This window comes from Miniopterus schreibersii, assembly GCF_964146895.1.
Source record: "Miniopterus schreibersii genome assembly, chromosome: 1".
Lineage (NCBI taxonomy): Eukaryota > Metazoa > Chordata > Mammalia > Chiroptera > Miniopteridae > Miniopterus > Miniopterus schreibersii.
Window position 1 is genome coordinate 160,745,641 of NC_138101.1, and position 20,109 is coordinate 160,765,749.

At 38.3% G+C, this 20,109-nt stretch overlaps 2 protein-coding genes across 7 annotated transcripts in view; both read right to left on the reverse strand.

Annotated features, from left to right (window-relative positions):
• Positions 1-2,038, reverse strand: part of CSNK1G1 (casein kinase 1 gamma 1) — a 133,003-nt gene extending 130,965 nt beyond the window's left edge. For 2 of the 5 annotated variants that reach the window (XM_081121640.1, XM_081121636.1), the window contains exon 1: positions 1,830-2,038. The gene's annotated coding sequence lies outside the window, so the exon portion shown is untranslated. Of the gene's footprint in view, positions 1-1,784 lie in introns of all 5 variants that reach the window. The other 3 variants (XM_081121638.1, XM_081121637.1, XM_081121639.1) reach the window with 3 other exon arrangements.
• Positions 2,039-6,168: 4,130 nt separating this feature from the next.
• Positions 6,169-20,047, reverse strand: PCLAF (PCNA clamp associated factor). Of its 2 annotated transcripts, XM_081162000.1 has the most exons (6): positions 19,637-20,047; positions 19,333-19,488; positions 16,372-16,473; positions 15,973-16,053; positions 13,423-13,585; positions 6,169-7,090 (listed from the first exon to the last, which is right to left on the reverse strand). In XM_081162000.1, exons 2-6 carry the CDS (start codon positions 19,430-19,432, stop codon positions 7,045-7,047), a joined length of 492 nt encoding a protein of 163 aa, XP_081018126.1. In that variant the 5' UTR covers positions 19,433-19,488; positions 19,637-20,047; the 3' UTR covers positions 6,169-7,044. The 2 variants fall into 2 exon arrangements, with proteins under 2 accessions (XP_081018126.1, XP_081018127.1); XM_081162001.1 differs by lacking the exons at positions 13,423-13,585; positions 19,333-19,488; positions 19,637-20,047 and having other exon boundaries at positions 16,372-16,510.
• Positions 20,048-20,109: the final 62 nt, after the last annotated feature.

A 20,109-nucleotide genomic window follows, 5' to 3' on the forward strand; every position in this document is an offset into this window, starting at 1 on the left:
GAAAATCTGACATACAATAGGATACATATAGCTATCATTTTAAAACTATAAAAGAAACAAATAATAAAGACTTCATGTTCCCGAGGTTTATTTCTATATTCTCATCATGAATGATTTAAAGGCAAAAATTCATTCCACTTTCATTTATTTTACAGATTATACATACAAGAATTCTGTAAGTTTTGCTAATGGTTTAAATCTAATTAATATGAGTCAGGCCACTGATGTTGATTTTAATCTTAAATTACAACTTTCTATTTTATACCTCAATTTTAATTCTCTTCAGAGACCTGGGATGTTAACTGAAATTTACATAATTTACTTTTTAAATGTTTTTCTTATCAATTCACACTACACACATCACAAACCTGAGAAAACCTTTGAAACATTATTGGTCTTTTGAATAAATGCATGTATTCGGCTTTTTAAGAAACTATTGATAACTGAATTTCACGCTACTTATGATCAATTTCTATAAATCACTGCAAGTTTTGGAATATTACTTTCAATTTCCTTCCTATCTCAAACCTCATTCCACGAAACTGGGCTACCTTGACTGTGTAAGATTAATGATAATTCATCTTTCAATCAGAAGGTGATTCCATTTATTTACAATACTGGTAAGAATTTTAACTCATTTTACTTATGAAGAAAATGAATCTCTGGTGGGTTCCATGACTTGCCCAAGGTCAACAACTAGCCAGTGGCAACCTGGGTTCAATCCCAGATTCACCTACCTCAAAGCTAAAACTTCCCCTGGACCACAATTATCTGCTTAAAAGATTAAGAGACAGGCTCAAAAGCAGACAATGCTGTCTCTCTGAACATTTCTACCCTAAGACATCACCACACAGTACTTACAATTCAGTCACTGAAATAAAAATGAAAAGCATCGTTCTGCTTCATTTAAACTAGGGCAGGGCTTACTGGCAGGTAGAAAAGAAGTTGGAAAAGGCTTGCCTCAACATGTCTCCCCTAGACCTCTATATCTATACGGTTCTTCTAGCCTATTTTTTATAAACACCAATATCCACCAAACAAGACTATGCCGGACTAGCCTATAGTTTGGTGCTCTTCAGAATTGCACTTTTCTAAGATAATTTATACGATTTAATATATAACTGGGAGACATGGTTGAGTATGCCATTCTGACACTTTCCAAACATTTGAAGTATCATTTAGAGGCAACAAACCCAGTTCCACTCTTTTACGCTGTGATAGATGCCCACTTGGGGGATACAGCTCTTGTACGACGCTGGGGCAAGGGCAGTAAAGGAAGAAGTGGGGGAAGCGCACGGAAGTTGGGTGAAGGGAGGTCTCCTTACCCACTCTTCTGCCCTAGCTCCGCCAAGGGCGGCTCCTCACGGTGCCCAGTCGACTCACAACCCCCAAAAAAACTCAAAACCGGGCTATGCCCCAGCCGGGGGGAGCAGAGGAAGCAGGCATTGGAAGCTTTCGATTGCCCCAACCACCCTGCCAAGGTCCATCCCCCCGTTTTGGCCGCGGAGGATGCTCCCCCTTTCAGGGAAGAGTCCTCCAGGTGGCAAACTCCCGATCCACACCGGCTGAAGTCTTCAGCATCCAAGGGGGCGCCTCCTCCGCAACCTTCACGCAACCACCCGAAACTCTCCGCCGGCGGTGTCCACCAGTCCCTCCTCTCCACCCCCGCAACCCTCCACAGAGACACACGCGGGCCTGCGCCCCACCCAAGATCTCGGCGTCCCCTTCCCGACCAGGAGAAGGGCCCCCCACCAGCCCCCACAGACATACACACACACACCCACCTCAGGCTCCAACCTCCCGGACCTGGTCGAAGCCTGAACGAGTACCTGGTCTGGCGGCGCTCCCGAGCTCAGAAGGGGCGGGCGCGGTCCCCTCCCAGAAGAGCCGAGCGCTTTTCTACCCACCCGCAGTGGTGGCTTCTCTCTTTCCCAGGAACCCGAGGGAGGAGAGGTGTGGGAGGGGAGGGGGAAGGCGAGGAGCCTAGGGGCGGCAGAAGCCGAGCCGGAACCACTAGCGCTGGCCCCACCCTCAGCCTGGCGCAAAGCACCCGGGCGCTCGGGATAGGACAAGCTTAAAGCAGGCAGCAAGAAATGGACACCACCACTTCCGGGTCATCCCTGCTACGGCCCCTCCTTAGCAACCGCGTGGGGTTGCTAAGCGGAAGTGCCTCAAAGACAACACCCCCATTTCTTCTGGGACGATCGGGAGGCAGCTGGGAGCGCGTGCTCCTCTCTGACAACACCCTTCTACCTTCTGCCCCTAGTCTTAGACCGAGCACACGCTTCGCAGTCGGAGTCACAAAGCCCATCCTGCTTTTCCCTTCAGCCACTATGAACACCTGCTTCCTTCGACCCTGAGTCCCAGGCCGACCCGTTGGCTCCTCTTCAGGCTCTCTCTCGGATTCCTAGTGGGAGTTCTCTTTTCTGGCAGGTTAGCATCTCCCTCTTGTGGATTTTCAGTTGTGTTTCAATTGGGTTTTTAAAATCTTCAATGTTATGAAGGCTTTCTACTGCACTTCGTTCTCCTTTGACAGCTCCGAAACGGCATGGTAAAAAGTTTTGTCTTCGCCTATCATTTGATAAGGGTTGTACATGTTTGTGTATGACCTGGAAATAACCTAGTTAAATGAAAAGGGAAAACGAAGATTCGCTGTAAATCGAGTGGCGTGATTTTAATCCTTAAAAGAAAAGCAATGAGAAAAGGCCAAAGGAAGCTCATAGTGAAGCTTGGGAAGGGGAAGAAATTTAATCCTCCACTCAGAAGAAAACTTTCAGCCCTCCCAGGTTGCTCAGTTGGTTAGAGCGTCGCCCCCAGAGCCACGGTTGGGGGTTCCATCCCAGGTCTGGACATATGAAAATCAACCAATGTGTGCATAAGTAAGTGGAACAACAAATCAATGTTACTCTCTCTTCCTCTCTTTCTCTAAAATAAAATAAAAAAATATAATAAAATAAAATAAATAAACCAAAAAACTTTCATACCTACACTGTGGACAAGAAAAGTGATACTAAAAAACTTCATTTATTCTTGTGTCGGGGTGATCTAGGCTTTGAAAATTTGGGGAAAACTACTGGTTGGGGTAAGAGCCAGCAATATAATTAATACTCTTTAGAAAAATGACGTATATCATTGTAGCAGTTAAATATTCAGAGAAATGTAGTTGGACATTCAGAGAAAAATGAGTAAAAATCTTTACTTTCCTATCTTAAATAGGTCTGCTTAAAAGCAGTAAAGCTTGGGAGTAGCTACTGAATTTGTTCTCTATTCCATGGCAGTGAATGTACTTTCAATTTCGGCTCTAATTTTATTGGTCATGATAACCTCTTAGTCATCAATAATGGACTGTTGTCCACCTCAGCTAGTGCAGAGGAAATGAGCTTTGGTAACTTTAAAAGAAACATATCTGTAGGTTTCCTGTACACATGGGAGAGCATTAAATTGAGTCACCCTAGACAGTCCAGCAAAGCCTTTAGGAAATCAGTTGAGATTAAAATGTCAGTAATAAGTTATTTAATAAGTCTAAAACATTACAACCCTTCTCATGGACATGCATACATGTGAACATATACACACATTGTTCAAATAGAATCTGAGGACATCCGATAATAAATTGTTCTTTAAAAAACCTGGCTGTAAGTGACAAGTGATAAACCATTACCATAACAAACTAGAGCTTGGTATTTTAATTGCCAACAATTTATTTTAAAAGTTTAAGTTAGAAAAGTAAAACTATGAGCCCAATGAACAATGACTAATCTAAAACTACAGTGGACTTACCTGTCTCTAAAAATTTTTAAACATTATGGCAAACGTGTTCTACAGGAAGAAATGTTTTCTTGGGTAAAATTAATAGTTAAGATTAAATGTGGTAGTTTAGGCCAATATAGAAATGCAAATTCCTATGCACCATCCATTTTTTCCATTGCCTGAAGAAATATGATAGTATTCATTCAGATCCTCTCTTCCTACAGTTTCAGTAGTAGTAGTCACTTTTTTATAGGTATATGAATAACTGGCTTGACTCCTAAATGGTCTATTATTCTATCATTTTCAATATAGTCATTGTTTGGAGATCTCTAAAGATGAAGAGCACAATCCACACCTAAAACTAGCTATGTGGGTTTAACTACACTTATAGGATTTTGTGAGCAGTACAAGAGAAATCCACATTCTTAATATGAACCATAACTAAAACAGTGCTCTCACATCTAGACTAGATCTCAAATAGCCTTGAAAGTCTATATAATACCTTCATCCTGTAGATATGACCTCCAGCCTTTTCTCAGTTCTTAAAAACTTCATTTTTTATTGCTCCCTATAATCATTTAAGAAAGAATTAGGGTATCTAATGTTTATTTTTTGGAAACATAACTCTGTTGTGCAATAATGAATATTTAAATATTCCTAGAGTAATTAATATTCAAATATTCTTAGAGTTCCATTGGCATCCCCCAATATGAAAGATACAAAAACTAAAGTCTAAAATTAATGACTACTTGGATCAGTTACAAGAAATGTAGCCAAATTTATTATTTATGTGCCTAAGCAATATACAATACAAAAGACATAGCCCCTCACACAAGGGACTTAGAGAAACTAACTTAGGATATGTGTGACATAAACAATAGAATGTTTAGCCTTAGGAAGAGAAAGCTAAAAATGTAACAGCTATCTTTAAATACTTAAAGGTTGTCATGTGGAAGGAATAATTTGTTCTGTGTTATGTCAAGGACAGAACCAAGAATAGGAAGAGTGAAGTTAGAAAAATTCAAAATTTTAATTCATAATGTTTTTCACAATTAAGAGTTGAAGCCCTGGCCAGTGAGGCATAGCTGGTTGAGCATCGCCCGATAGGTCACTGGTTCAATTCCTGGTCAGGGCGCATGCTCAGGCTGCAGGCTTGATCCCCTTTATGCTCTCACATTGATGTTTCTCTCTCTCCCTCTCCCTTTCTCTCTAAAAATCAATACAAACTAACAACAAACAAAAACCCAAAGAGTTGCCAACCAATAAAACAGTCCCCCCTAGTGAACAGCTGTAACTGAGGTTGAACAAGATGACTTCTAAAATTCCTCCCAGTTTTGAGTTAGTAAAAATCGCTCCCACTTCCATACGCTATCCTCAAAGGTAAAAGGAACCATTATAACAATGTTCCTTAAAGGTTCCTTAAGGTTCATAAAAATGAACCTTAAATTTTTTCTAAAAGTGAGTTAGCCTGAAGGATTCTAAATACGCTGAGATTTGTAAGCAGTGTACATATACATACATGACAGTTCAGCTATTTTAGGCTTTATTTCCTGATTTTTAAAAAATGACAAGCATTTGTCATCTTACAAATAATTCTTTGAGCACACTTTATAATTTTGGATATAGTATTGCTTTTCCTTTGTAAAACTATTTAAAACACAAACTATGCATGACCCTAACAATGTTCTATCAGTCAAAAATTCCAGAAAAGCAGTTTTATTCATTGTTTGGCCAGGTATTTAACACTAGCATTAACAATTTGAATAATCCAATCAAAGGGGAGACTCAGATTAGCTTTGTGAAGAAGGGTACAAAATTACTTAATTTAAGTATCTTTTTAATGTGTAAGTTTTATTTTTTTATTCAGTTTCAATAGAAAGAGTCTATACTTCCCTTATGTTTAGAAGAGGCTAAATTGCCAATCTACATTTTCATAAAGCTTTGACAAAAAAACATTACATGGGACAATTCTACCTAATAAAAGTAAGACATCATCAAATGTATATTGGAAAAGACTGTAGTTTCATTAGATCAAATTTTTTTTTAGAAACAATTACATATCAAAATTATACTTCATGGGACCCACCACCAAAAAAGTTTCTCTCTCCATCAGTGAAAAATAACAAATCAGGTTTCAGGCCCATCAAAACTTGATTTTAACAGAGTATATATTTGAACTACTTCTTAATAAGTCTAATTATCTAGGAAGTGCTTAGGATAAAACTCTACTCGCAATTTAGTAACATTCTGCTTAATATTGACCTCTAAAAGACAAAGCAAAAAATGTAATCTAGAGTAATCAGGACTCAATTTGGAAGGTGATAAAATCAGATCAAAGCACTGATTTGTATTTGGAAGCAATAAAACAGAAGAATCTAGTAGAATGTAATCTTCGGAAGAACACAAATGGATATAATCTATTGTGAAAATAAGCATTTATTAAAAACAAACTTCAGGCAAACATATCTGTTAAAACATGGTTAATTTTGACAACAGATGTCAGTAAGCAAAAAAGTGTGACGAGGAAGCAAGAATTACTGTTACTAATTAATATTATACCCACCTCTTCAATTATACCTCCGTTGTCTTGAAAAACATAATGGTAGCTCTAAGAACTTTAGAGAGCTCTGGGTTTATGGCATGATTTGCCTTTCATGTTTCACTGCTTTCCAGAGGGTAATATTTTATCATACCAAATCAAATGCATATTCTAAGAAAAATCTTCTCTTTTAATGTAGTCTATGAAATCTTTCTGCCTGAAACCCTCAGGATCAAATTGCCCTTACATTTTTCTAAGAAGACAGCCATCAAATTTTTTCAACATTGTATCTTTAGCCCTAATTCTTAAAAAGGATATAGGTGCAGTTTAATTAATACTGATTTTTTTAAATGTGCAGAAATATAACTCTGCTTTTTAAATCAAATAAAAGCAATGAAAATATGGCACCATCCCCAAAAATCTAATGCCAATAAAAATGGCAGCAGTACAAAGATCTAAGCAAATCTCAAATACAGATTTGTTGTATACATGCAATGATTTCTTTTTAGCAAGAACAAGAATCTTAATAACAAGTAAAAGAAACCAAACACTGAATACTAAGGTAAGTAACCATAATTATCTCATAAACCTTCCAATATCATAACTACTTGCTTTTGAATAACTACGTAACCCTCATTTTTTTTAATTAAATGCCTAGTCAACAAAGCTAACTGGAACAAATACATTTATGCAAATTTACATCCTAGAATACCAGAGTAAACAGGAGACATTAGTTAAAGATGAATAAAAAAGTTCTATTCTTTTTCATCATCTGCGTCATCAGGTGGCAAAGGACGTACTCTGTGGAAAGAACAGAAAACTTCAATAGAATCAACTTTCAAAAACTAAACAAAAATAGTTACAAACTATAAATTGAGAACATTAATAGTGCGGTGTGTCTGGTCAAGTGACTGGAAATGAGAGGGGAAAAAACCATTAATTGACAAACACCTACAAATTCCAACTGCTAAAACAAAATTTTTCACAATTTATTTTGTCTGTTAATTTACAGAATCGGTGTTTCTTCTTTAGGATATGTAGCCATTTGTATCAAAAAAGAAATCTGTTTCTATAGCATCTTCTTTCAAAATGTTAAATGGATGATAAAAGTGGAATTAAATCCATCAGCAAGAACTTTGTGATAGTAAAAAGCAAAAAAACTTAACCCATTTGAGCAGAGAAAACAGCAAGTGTCATATTTGACTGTATACCCTTTTGAGCCATATGAATATATTACCTAGTTAGAAGAAAACCAAATGTTTAAGCTGGCATATGGTAGTTATAAGTTTTGAAAAATGAGTTACATTATCCCAATGCCGTTAGTACTCATTACACTTTTTATAGGAAAAAAGTCAAAAATGTAATCATAAATCAGAATTCTTTTTAGAGCTGATGAAAATTTGTGAGATCTATCCTAAAATAATCAGTTTTCAAATTAGATCTAGTAAGCTGAATGATCACAGAGCTAGGTAGTGAAAGGAGGATGCTAAAACGAAGGTATTCTCAGTATGAGATCATCATTAACTCACCTACTAGATTATGGACAGGTCTTCATTTTATTTTCCTAGAAATTTAATCAAGATAACAAGTGGACACTATCATGAACCAAAGTTCCTTTTAGCAAGGGCTTAGTTTACTTTAGGTATCATGGTTCTGTTCAGGTTTTAAGTAGCTAGTCTTTCTTGAGTCTGACTCTTCCCCATGCAACTGATGGAGTTTACCCTGCCTTTGTGAGAAAAAGCCATAGGAGTTGTCATATTCCAGATTATGAACTAGAGAGTTAATAGCAGAAGTGATTCTGATAAACTGATAGTTTACTATTTACTATTAATAGTTAATCTATTGATTTACTATCAATAAAAGGGTAATTACAACTTTCCTAAACAAAGGCCAATTTAAGAAAGAGACTTGCTCTGGCCGGTGGGGCTCAGTTGGTTGGGCAGCGAACTGTGCACTGAAAGGCTGCCAGTTGGATTCCAGGTCAGGGCACATGCCACCGTTGAGAGCTCAATCCCTGCTAGGGAGCGTGCAGGAGGCAGCGATATTTCTCTCTCCTCCTCCCTTCCTCTCTCTAAAAAAATCAATTAAAGCCCAGCTGGTGTGGCTCAGCAGTTGCCCACTGACCTATGATTCAGGAGATCAAGGTTCGATTCCCAGTCAGAGCACATGCCCAGGGTTTCGGGCTTGATCCCCAGCAGGGGGCGTGCAGGAGGCACTGGATTAATGACTCTCACCATTGATATTTCTCTCTCTCCCTTCCTCTCTTTGAAATAAATAAATAAAGATATATATATATATATATATATATATATATATATATATATATATATATAGTAAAGGCTCTCTCCAAAATTTATCCCTTTGGTTGTTGATTTTTATTAAAACCAAAAAACAATAATAGTGATATAGCAACAAAGTCCAAAATTTAGTTACTGCTCCAGAGTTTGACATTCTTTTTTACATATCTCCTAAGATAGTAAGAGCTCAGTAACCATTTACTAAATGACCTTATGAACAGTACTGAATAATTCTTAAAATTTTATATGCAGAAAAATCACTTTATATGTCAAATACTTTGTTTTAATTGCTCTTTCAGCCATTTATTTTTATTTAGCTTGTGTTAAATGCAAGTAAGTTCCAAACACAAAATACAAACCAAAACAGATGTACAGTGTTCAGATATAAAGCAAAAAAGAGTGTTCGCACACACAGATCTCATATAGCTTGCTATCTATTGGATCTGGTTGTTCCTGTTTAGGTTTCTTAAGATGGCAAATATTAGGGGGGAGGTAGACAAAGTTATAAATGGTGATGGAAAGAGACTTGACTTGGGGTGGTGAACTAAATACAATATACAGATGATGTATTATAGAATTGAAACCTATATAATTTTATTAACCAACATTGCCCCAATAAACTCAATAAAAAATATGAAAAATTAAAGATGGCAAATACTGGCTTAAGACTTAAGAATACTATGGCCATGCTGTATACTGTAATATCTAAACATCAGAATGTGACATGTGAACCAAAGATTTCATGGAGTATCTATTTCTAAAAAGGCTTTTGTATATCAAAGCAGTTGTAAAAAGTTTTAATTTCCAGAACCAAGTACACTTAGACCAGATTCTAACAATTTAAATACATTGACTGGTATAGAAAGTGTTCCAAATGTAGCTATTCTGATTTATAAAGCTTTTTAAAAATATTTACAAAAAAAGCACAAAAGAGTTGTAAATTTAACGCAGGCAAGTTTCTAGTCTTCACTTCCCAAATACCTAATATACATTATTTTTGTCTCTTTCATATATTTGTCTCTTAATTTCAAGATTTAAGAAACGGCTAAGTTATTAAATTGTAAACAGCTAAGTTTTTAAATTGTAAAAATTATCCAGCATATGCAGAAATAAAAAGCAGTATTTTAAGAATGATTGATATTAATGCACTTCTAATCTTTGGAATCAGTTTAAGCGATCCAAGTTATCTTAAAAAATCTTGCACTCCTATTGGAGGGAAATATGTGATAGGAAATGTCTGTCATTAGACTTTTAAGTGTATATGCAAGAATTACTCATGGTTAGATTTGTAGTAGATTCAAATCCATCATTGCCCTGGCACATGTCAATTACGACCTAAAGTCAAACTCTATGTCAAATTCAAAGGCCCAGAGGAAAGAGTTAAGTTCCCAAGAGAATACTGAAAACGTAACAGTGTAAAACTTTATGTAGCCTGGCCAGAGTGGCTCAGGGGTTGAGCATCGACCTATGATCCAGGAGATGGTCTGATCCAGGAGATGGTCATTTGATTCCTGGTCAGGGCACATGCCTGGGTTGCAGGCTTGATCCCCAGTGGGGGAGGTGTGAGAGGAAGCTGATCAATGACTCTCTCCTCAATGATGTTTCTATCTCTCCTTCTCCCTTCCTCTCTCTAAAATCAATAAAGACATATTAAAAAAACTGAAACTTTATGTAGAACATGTCAACATTAAATTAGGACTGCTGATGCCCTGGTCGGTGTGGCTCAGTTGGTTGGAGCATCATCCCATACACTGAAAGGTGGTGGGTTCAGTTTCTGATTAGGGCACATACCCAGGTTGTGGGTTCGACCAGGAGGCAACCAATTGATGTTTCTCACATCGATGTTTCTCTCTCTCTCCCTCCCTTTCTCTAAAGTCTCAATAAAAAACAAAAAAAAATTTAACAAATTAGGACTGCTGAAATACAAAGGATTTATAGTAACACTTGGTGGTTCCTTCCAATGTACATATAAATGAAATCACGGAAGCTCTTTATATTACCTAATCATTTTACTGCATTCTAGATTTAATGAAGCAAAGTGAAAACCGACTCTCCACTTTACAGTTAATCCTTTTTCTCTAGATCCAGGTGAAATTATTCTTACTTTCAAGGTAAAGTTTTAGGTGTCCATACTTAAAACTTATAAGCTACATTTAATCACATCATTAATTTTCTGTTGTCTCTCTCTTCATTCTTATACGTGAAACTACAGCGTATTTACCATTGGTATTCATTACATAGTCAAACCCACAGATATTCTTTAAACCAATCCAATGTGAGATTCTCAACATTTTCTGCATTTTTAGATTAGAAATTAGTAGATTTGAGAAAGACCTGTTTTTCTTTGCCACATTGGACTTCAAGATGCCATATGGATTGGGCTATAGAATATGGGTTGGTGAACTGTAGATATTTCTTAGTCTGAGTCTTTTAAACGTAGAGATGTATAAGAGCAAACAATACCGCATGGAGACTGGCTGTTAATGGCAAAGCACATTTGGATAACATTGTGGTTTCAAGACATTCTGGTGTGCCGGTCAAAGGAACATGCGAATAAATCTGCGTGGGTAGAAGCAGCACCAGAAACAGCAGCTCGAGACTGAGCCTAGCCACCATACCCTTGCCCACGCTGGTCATGGCACTATGCTGGGCCCACCGCTTGGTGTACTGGAGGATCTTGAGCTCCTGCATGGTGCAGGGGAGGTAACTAGCAGGGTCTTAAATCAGGAGGCATCATAGTGGCAGTGAAGTGGCATGATCTCCCACCTGCCCTCACCATTGTCCGCCCACAATCAAATAATTTGTTTTCAAACAATTTGTTTTTAAACAAAATATTTCAAAGTTATTTAGAGAGCCTGGACCCTATCACTTATAAATCTATATTAAAGAAGGTTTCCATTGTCTTTCCTTCCAAGTGGCATTATTTTTTTTCCTGATTCTTAAAAGTATGTTGTTGTTGAAAATTGGTAGCACTTGTGACAACCTCACCCTCTACATGAGCAAGCAGCACGATAAAGAAGCAGAAGGCTACTGAAGAGCCTTTGGGTCTCTGGACTTTCGTTCACCCACAACCCCCCCATCACCAATTCTTCCTTGCCACAATCCCTAAATATCTAGTGCTAAACCTATCTATCTTGGCAGCACAGCTAATCAGCTCTGCTCCCCTGCCCCCTGGGAAGTAGTTTCAGATAAATCTTCATGGGCATTGCTGGAATGATGGTTGCTTTGAGCCCACAGGAGTTTTCTTTTCAAATTGTGGAGACAAGTGTGTTCTGAATGAGGCATTTTACTATGCCTCTTGATAGTTGTGAATTCCAGGCAAAAGCAATGGAGAAGTTTCGGAAAAAGAATTAGCCAAAACAGGCTACAATATTTAAATAACCCATTTAGTGTTTTGTTAATAAGCAGTGTACATATTGTACATGTAAAAATGAATACACCCCTCCCACTTCTTTGTTCAGTGAATGGAAAACTGTTAAGGGAAGCTGATACAAAGAGAACACTTGCTCCTTTCCATCCGCTTTATAATAAACTGTTAAAGTAAGGTTTCAGTAGTGTCTTGTATGCCTCTTTAAATTATGATGTGCACAAACCTTTTCAATGCAATGCATCTAAAGTTTTGATACCTGTAACTTTAGTGGAGGGGTGGTGCAATTGTCTAAGAACCATGGATTTATTCTTTGTAACTCTTTGGCTATTGTCCTTGTGTGTCAGCCCATGTCAATCAAGATGGGTAATTATTGAAATGCCAGACTTCTAAATTAAATGTTTTGGAATTCAGTGGGTAAATAAATGCTGCTTGGGGATATTAAAAGAAAATTGGTAGCACTTATTATAAGGAGAGGTGGGTTTTTTGTTTATTTGTTTTTAAGCCTCACCCGAAGATCTTTTTTCCATTGTTTTTCAGAGAGAGTGGAAGGGGGGGGGAGGGGGGAGGGGGGAGAGAGAGAGAGAGAGAGAAACATTGATGTGACAGAGACACATCAATTGGTTGCCTCCCACACACACCCCGACTAGCGCCAGGGATTGACTGGCAACCAAGGTACGTGCCCTTGGTCAGAATCGAACCCTGGACCAAGAGATGATCTCTATTGATATCTGGTATATTTTCATTCAGTATTATTAGTAATTGGTGGATTTCATAGACATTTGGTACTTTTCCAAAAAGATTGTACTTCTGCATTCAGAATTTCTGCTTAACACTTATCATGAGCATTTATTTTCCTCACATTAAAAGCTTAAAAAGCATGAGTTATCTTCCTAAAAAGTTTGCATACTGAATTCTGTATGTGTGCAGTTTTATTCCCACCTTGTTTTGAAGTTTTCTTAAGTATTTATAGAGAAGTTGTAAAGAAAATACACAATGGAATTAGTTTTGGTTGTTTCTAAGTGGTGGGGTTTTTATGTTTTCCAACTTTTCTACATTGGTTATGTATATATTTCATCTGGAGGTTGAATTAAGTTTTTTAAGGAGCAGGGTTAATAAAACTCAAACTAGATAAATCAACATGGAAATTGCTTGTTGGAAAAGACTAGAAAACAGACATTAAAAATTAAAGACTAAAGATAGGAAATTCATGGTTAATAATATGTAGCACTCATCTTGATGTGAACTGATCCTCTTTAAGTGACTGGAATGAGTAAAAATAATACCTTTCATTGATGTTTGAAATTTGGGAGTGATTTTTAATAAGAGATTAGCACAAGTTTTAAAAATCCTTTGGTTTGTATCTTCTTATCTTCTCAAGGAGAAACTTTAAAGTTACTCAATATCCTGATGTCTTTTATTTTAAAGAATATAAATATTTTCTTATATTCCAGAATATAAAAACTTACTTTCTCTTTCCTTTTCCTAAGCCACTGCTTCCTGCCTCTTCAGGAATCCGATTCTCTTTCTCAGAATCTTTAGGGGACAGTCTGAAGAATTCTCCAATTCCTTTTTGCCATTTGGGAGTTGGGCGCACACAAACTGGATTCCCTCTTGCATACTTATTTTCAGCTATAAAATATAAACAGGTGGAACTAAATAAGAACTAAGAATACATTAGCCATTCGTAAAGGGAAACTTAATTTTTTTTAATCAAATCTAAAGGGTATTAAATGGTATTACATCCATCTTAAAATAAAGAAGTGGAAAATGTGAGAAAATAAAGCTGTATTCCATTAATAGTACATTATATAGTATTATAGAGTAATGTACAATAATACTTTATTATAATTATCCTTTAGCCTAGAAAATAGCATTAATGGAATTTTTACAGCTGGAAAATATTTTTCATATTTAATCTACAAGCAAAGCTATTTAAATAGCCTTATGCATTGTCATAATGAAGTTTGACACACTTTTTCCTAATATAAGTTAGCACCATAAACTGCCAAATTTTAAAAATTTTTTATTATTTATTGATTTTAGAGAAAGAAGAAGGGAAAGGGAGAGAGAGGGAGAGAGAAACATTGATTTTTTGTTCTACCCATCCAAGCATTCATTGGTTGATTCCTGTATGTGCCCTGACCTGCAAAACTGGCAACCTTGGCATATCGGGAGGACACTCTAACCAACTGACCTACCCAGCCAGGGATAAACTGACAGATTTTTACTTAATAAGGTCATTTAGTTAAAGCAGATATAGAAGGCTAAATAAGTAGTGTACAGCAGTGAACATTTCCACATAAATAGGTTCCACTTTTCAAAGTACTTGACTCCTTTTTATAAGGCAAATCCAATTCCTGATTATTTAAAACAGTAATATAAAGGGAAAATTTCTATCCTTTTTACAAAATAATGATTAGAATACCAAGAGGAGCAAATTATTGTTACAACATATATCCTTTGCTTTAAATACATTTGTCACAAACTCTAACTGTCAAAAAAACTGATGAAAGTAATCCCATATATATTGTCTGAAGTTATATGTTTGTACTTTTTAAAAAGTACAAATGGCCTTTAAAAATAGCGATCCTTTGGTTCATAATGTTCTTGAAGGAAACTTATGAGAATGCTTTCACTACTAGAAAGTATGTAGCAGCAACAGATAGTTCAGCAGAGAATTCAAACCCAGCTCTGCAGATTTAGTTGTGTGACCTTTACCGATGTAACCTGAACTTAAATTTCCTCATCTTTAAATTAAGGATGTTACCAATTTCATACAGTTAATTATTGATTAAAAATAGAAAACTATAAAATGCTTTAATAGGTACATTTCTCCAACACAAGTTCATTAAGGACCTATTCAGTTGTGTTTCAACAATGGGAGAGATAATGTACCCCTAAGTGAAAATTAGTGTAGTGATACAGGGTATAAGATATTCTCAATAAATTCATCTAGTTTCAAAATTTTTGACCTATTATTCCTTTTTATCTCAAGAAATTGAAATAGTAAATATTTTCTAATAAAATGTTTATAATAGGAGTAAATTTGAATTAACATAAAAACCCATGAAGTCTTTAACAGGGTTTTCTTGTATGTTCTTAACTAGACCTTGTGGAATTAATCTTCCTTACCCTCAGTTTCCTACCAAAAGGAATCAGGTAACAGATGGCATGGTATTTTCTCAAGTTATCCTTGCACAGGAGCAGTGTTAAGCTATTTCCCTGGCCGGGTTTCATTACTATGACTCAAAGGCAGTATCAGGAGCTGCAAAGTCGGAAAACACACAGACGCTATACTAAAAATAAATAATTAAAATTTTAAAAGGGAAGAGAAAAACATGCAAAAATGAAAACAAAACGTTTACACAAAGAAGACAATGTGATTAGTATTGGCAAACTGTCATCCTAATTCTTAATCTAGTAAAGAGATACTTCATAATCTCTTACAAGAAAAAGCCATTTGTGCCCTGGCTGGTGTAGCTCAATTGGTTGGAGCGTCATCCCCCTACACCAAAAGCTGTTGGGTTTGATTTCGTTCAGGGCACATTCCTAGGTTGTGGTCAGATCCCTAGTCAGGGCACATACCTAGGTTGGGATTAGATAAGATCCCTGGCGGGGCCCTCAGGGGAGGCAACCAATCAATGTTTCTCTCTCTCTTCCTCTCTCTAAAAAAAAATCCATCAAAAATTTAAAAGAGCCATTTTTCAGTATTAAAAATAAAAACTCTAAACCAGAAAAAATAGATTTGAAGATAAATTGTTCCTAACGTCGAGGCTTGAGATTCTTTTCCATACGCTCCGCACCTCTAAACCAGTTCTCCAGGAGTCCATGGCCCCCTCAGTATATCATAGGGCAAGGAAGAAATTCGAGCATGAGGATCTCAGGAAAATCAATTCCACGATGGGTCAGGGTGCTTGCAGGTCAGGAAAAATGTGGTGCCAAGGGGAGAACTGTGGTGCAAGGCCTGATCCCCTTTCGAGAGAGTTCCACCAGGAGCTTGCAGGAGCGCTTCTTACCTTTCCTGGACGAAGGCGACGTGGAATTAGTGGCAGAGGTGGAGGAACCAAGCACTTTCCTGGGGGCTCGAGAAGCCACCACTGCGGAGACAGGCAAACGAGGGCGTTTAGAAGGGGACAGTAAGGTTCCGCCGACACCAAACCTCAGAGCCATTCTCACCACGGTCCCGGACCCAAGCTCTTGGAGAGCCCCAGGATCCGGAACAGTAGGATAACCCCCCCCCGTCCCCTCCGCTCCTTCCTCCTGTTTAAGGGGCTGGGCCCCTGCTTCCAAGCCCGCAGTTGTTAGAGTTTGGCACACAGAGCCGTGGACCCCCCTGCCCCGCACACCTCTCCCGCCCGCGGCGGGGGCAGCGAGCCGCACAGCCTGCCCTCCACTACCCCGCTCCACTGCCTCACCTTTTCTGTAGCTGCCCGGGACACTGTCCGCTTTAGTCCGCACCATGTTCAAACGAGAGGAGATGCGAGCGGCCAACTGCCTTTTCCGCGCAGGGCGCCTCACTGGACCAGAACAAGAAAACGAATCTCCTGGCACAGTTTATACGGGGCTCTTTCCCGCGCTCCGCGGACTCTCCCCATTGGTTCCGCGCCCTCTCCCCATTGGCTCCGCGCCGTCCCCCGCAACCAATTGCCGGTGCCCGGGGAGACAGCGGCAGGTTCCTGGCACCGCGCTGGCCCGTCCGTCAACGCAGCAGCCAGCGATTGGTACCGCCCCCGCCGGGCGGTGCCGGGCGCCTCCCCGAGGCCGCCGTGGGGTTTAAGGTTTTCAATGGGGTGGGGGCACCATCTTGAACTAGGGAAACGGGCTTGCTCGGCAAAGAAAACCCAGCAGAGAACGAGAATTTTACCATTTGTTCAAAAGTTATCTCAGGGTTAAGTCCACAGTGATTGACTCCTGGAAGTGAAACCTGAAATGGACTTTTTCATGCAAGTAAAAATAAATAGAACTTTCCTTTAATACTTACGGCAGGATCTCTCTCCAGCGCGTCCCTAACTAAAACAATTCTACGGAATGGGAGAAAAGGAAGCTAATACAATTTATTAGGGTTTTTTTTTTTTAACGTCGTTTTTAGGATGGTGTGAAACTAAGGGAAAAACTAGTGAATTGTATGTACAAACACACATAAAAGAAACAAATTAATAAACCGCCTTCTCGAGATCTGTATAGTCTAAGAGTGTTAAAAATATGCCAAATGTGCTAAGGGTACATATCTGGCAGACAGTGAGCATAAGTCTAAAATAGGAGCTCATAACTATTTTCTATGCCTATGCCTACCTTCTAATTACAATACCCCTGGGGAGTGACTGTCACTCTCTGGATACCATGCATAAAACATCAAATGCTCTTACCGTGGGATTTTGTTAAACGCTCACTTGAAAAGCATCCCTGAAGGAATAAGCACTGCCTTGATTTTCTCCAATAAATGTTTGAACTTTAGGAACTTTTTAGTATTTTAACAGGATCAACTACTACTTTGTGATTTAGAATTAAAGACTCTAGACAGCCCTAGCGGTTTTGGCTCAGTGGTTAGAGCATCAGCCTGTGGACTGAAGGTCCTGGGTTCGATTCCGATCAAGGGCTTGGCTTGAACCTTGGTTGTGGACTGAGTCCTCCGCCCTGGACCCAGCAGGTACAGGTGCAGGAGGCAACCAAACAATGTGTATCTCTCACTTTGGTCTCTCTCTCCCTCTCCCTTCCCCCCTTTCTCTGAAAAGCAATGGGGGAAAAAATATCCTCTGGTGAGGATTAAAAAAAAAAAAAAAAAAAAGGACTCTAGACGACAGCTGAAATTAGCATTAAAATAGCAGGAAATTACTTGTAGCTTTGTCCTAAACCTTGGAGTCTAAGATTACAGCCAAATTCCTGTCAGAAAAATCAACAAGACCCAGGGTATATTCCTTTGTTATTTGTCAAAACATGCCCTTCTCAATACACAATGGTTCTTCAATACACATTTCCTTTTCAGTTATAGTGGCTTCTACAAGTACCTGAATTACTATTTGAACTCTTATCCCAGATTCTTGCAGAAGTTAGAACTGCATAGAGAATCTGCTGGGGGTTTTTATCCTAATCCGCTTATCAACTACTACAAAGAATTGCAAATATACCCTTGCACACAAGGACAGTCTACACACTACTATAGCTGTGTTTGTTAGGATGTCTTTTATTTATTTTTTGGATGTTTGTCTTTTTAATACCAATTATGATAGGGAAGGATGCATGCCGAGTAAAAAAGGAAAAAAGCAGTGATGCCTAGTAAGAATTCTTTTTTAAAAAATATGTTTTTATTGATTTTAGAGAGAGAGGAAGGGGGAGAGAGGAAGAAAGAGAAACATGGATGTTAAAGAGAAACATCAATCAGTTTCCTCCTCCTGGTGGGTTGCCTCCTGTTGGCAACCTGACCACAGATGGAACCTGCAACCTGACCGGGAATCAAAACGTCAAACTTTCGGTGCATGGGACAGCCCTCAAACAACTGAGCCACACCAGCCAGGGCTCTAGTAAAAATTCTTAATTTAAATGTTTACTTTGAGGAAGTGCTTTTCCTTTACAGTTAAATAAAACACAGAGATCTGTGGTACAAATCCGAAAATTTCAAAGGCCTAGGACATTAAGAAAAATTGCAGTATGCATGATTAAAATTTCTGCCTGAGTATATGAAAGAATATCTGTAAGTCATGTTAAACAGGTGTGCTTGCTTTGCTCAGACAGAAATTCGTTTTAATAAATGATGATGATTGTAAATGATATTACGTTATATTAGTCATTACAAACTAGAAATTACAATCTTTAGCATGCCTTATTAAAAAAGAACATTTTTATTCTTGAGTACCTAGTAATTTCATCATAATATGTATGATGTATTAAGTCTTACTGTAAATAAAACTGAAGTCATAGTTTTTGTCGTTAAGAAGTTAATATTTTAGTTGTAGGGACTGAACAGATAAAGAAACAGGTAAACTTTTTGGCTATGTTATAATTAGTATTAAATGCAGAGAATATTTATGAAGAAACAAAACTTGTACCCACTAGTAATGGACATTCACAGAATATTTTTAAAGCTAGAATACCACGTTTTTCCAAATTAATAAGACAATTGAAACACAATGTAAATCAATACACTTATGATTTTGATTATTTACGGTAATGAAAACAGCATCCAATTAATGTAATTACTTAGTCTAAATAGCCTAATGGGAATGAGAAACCTATAAATGTAAAACAAAGCCAGCCAATTAAATGTATTAACTATATCAAAAGACATTATGCTCTTCAGAAAAGTCTGGCTAAATTTTCCCGAGTGGACTAAGGAATGCAAAACACCTTTAAATCTGGTCACCGTGCGTTGAAATACATACCTTCAACTTCTGTGGGGATTTTGATCACTACAGTGATCTTTATCACTACAGAGAATTCTTGCGGCAGATCTTTAAATCCAAATCCCAACATCTGTTTCATTAAAGTTTTTTACCCCCTTGCGCTTGCTGAGTCGTCTTGGCCCTCCTGGGAAACACCTGGCTCAAAAAATTAAACAGAAAGAGGTTTTAGCAGCGTGAATCTAGTATTAGACTACTGCGGGGACGGGGACGGGGACGGGCGGGGGGGAGGGGGACGGTATTAATACAACCACTACCACTAGAGCAAACCCTTATAGTGCTTTACCTTAGCTTCCCAATTTTTTTTTAAAATATGTCTTTATTGACTGTTCAGAGAGAGGAAAGGAGAGGGAGAGAGAGAGGTAGAAACATCAATGACGACAGAGTCATTGATCAAGCCCGCAACCCGGGCATGTGCCCTGACCAGGAACCGAACCCTGATCGCCTGGATCCTAGGTCGACGCTCAACAGCTGAGCCACGCCCGGCCGGGCAGCTTCCCAGTTTTTAAGTGGTTTCCATAAAACCGACTATTTAAAATTGGCCCCTCAATTTGGGTTATAGTTTTGTTTTTCCTAAACTGTAGCTTTTATAGGTACTTGTACTGTCTTAACAAAACGCTCCCTTCTCGAGTCCTACGTCTGACAATGCGGAAGAATTTCGCGCTGATGCTCTCAACTACACTACGCCGCGAGCAGCGGGAGGAGACGCCCAGGTGGGAGGGATCTGCGCTGGGGGCGGTGCCCTCGCGCGGGGCGGTG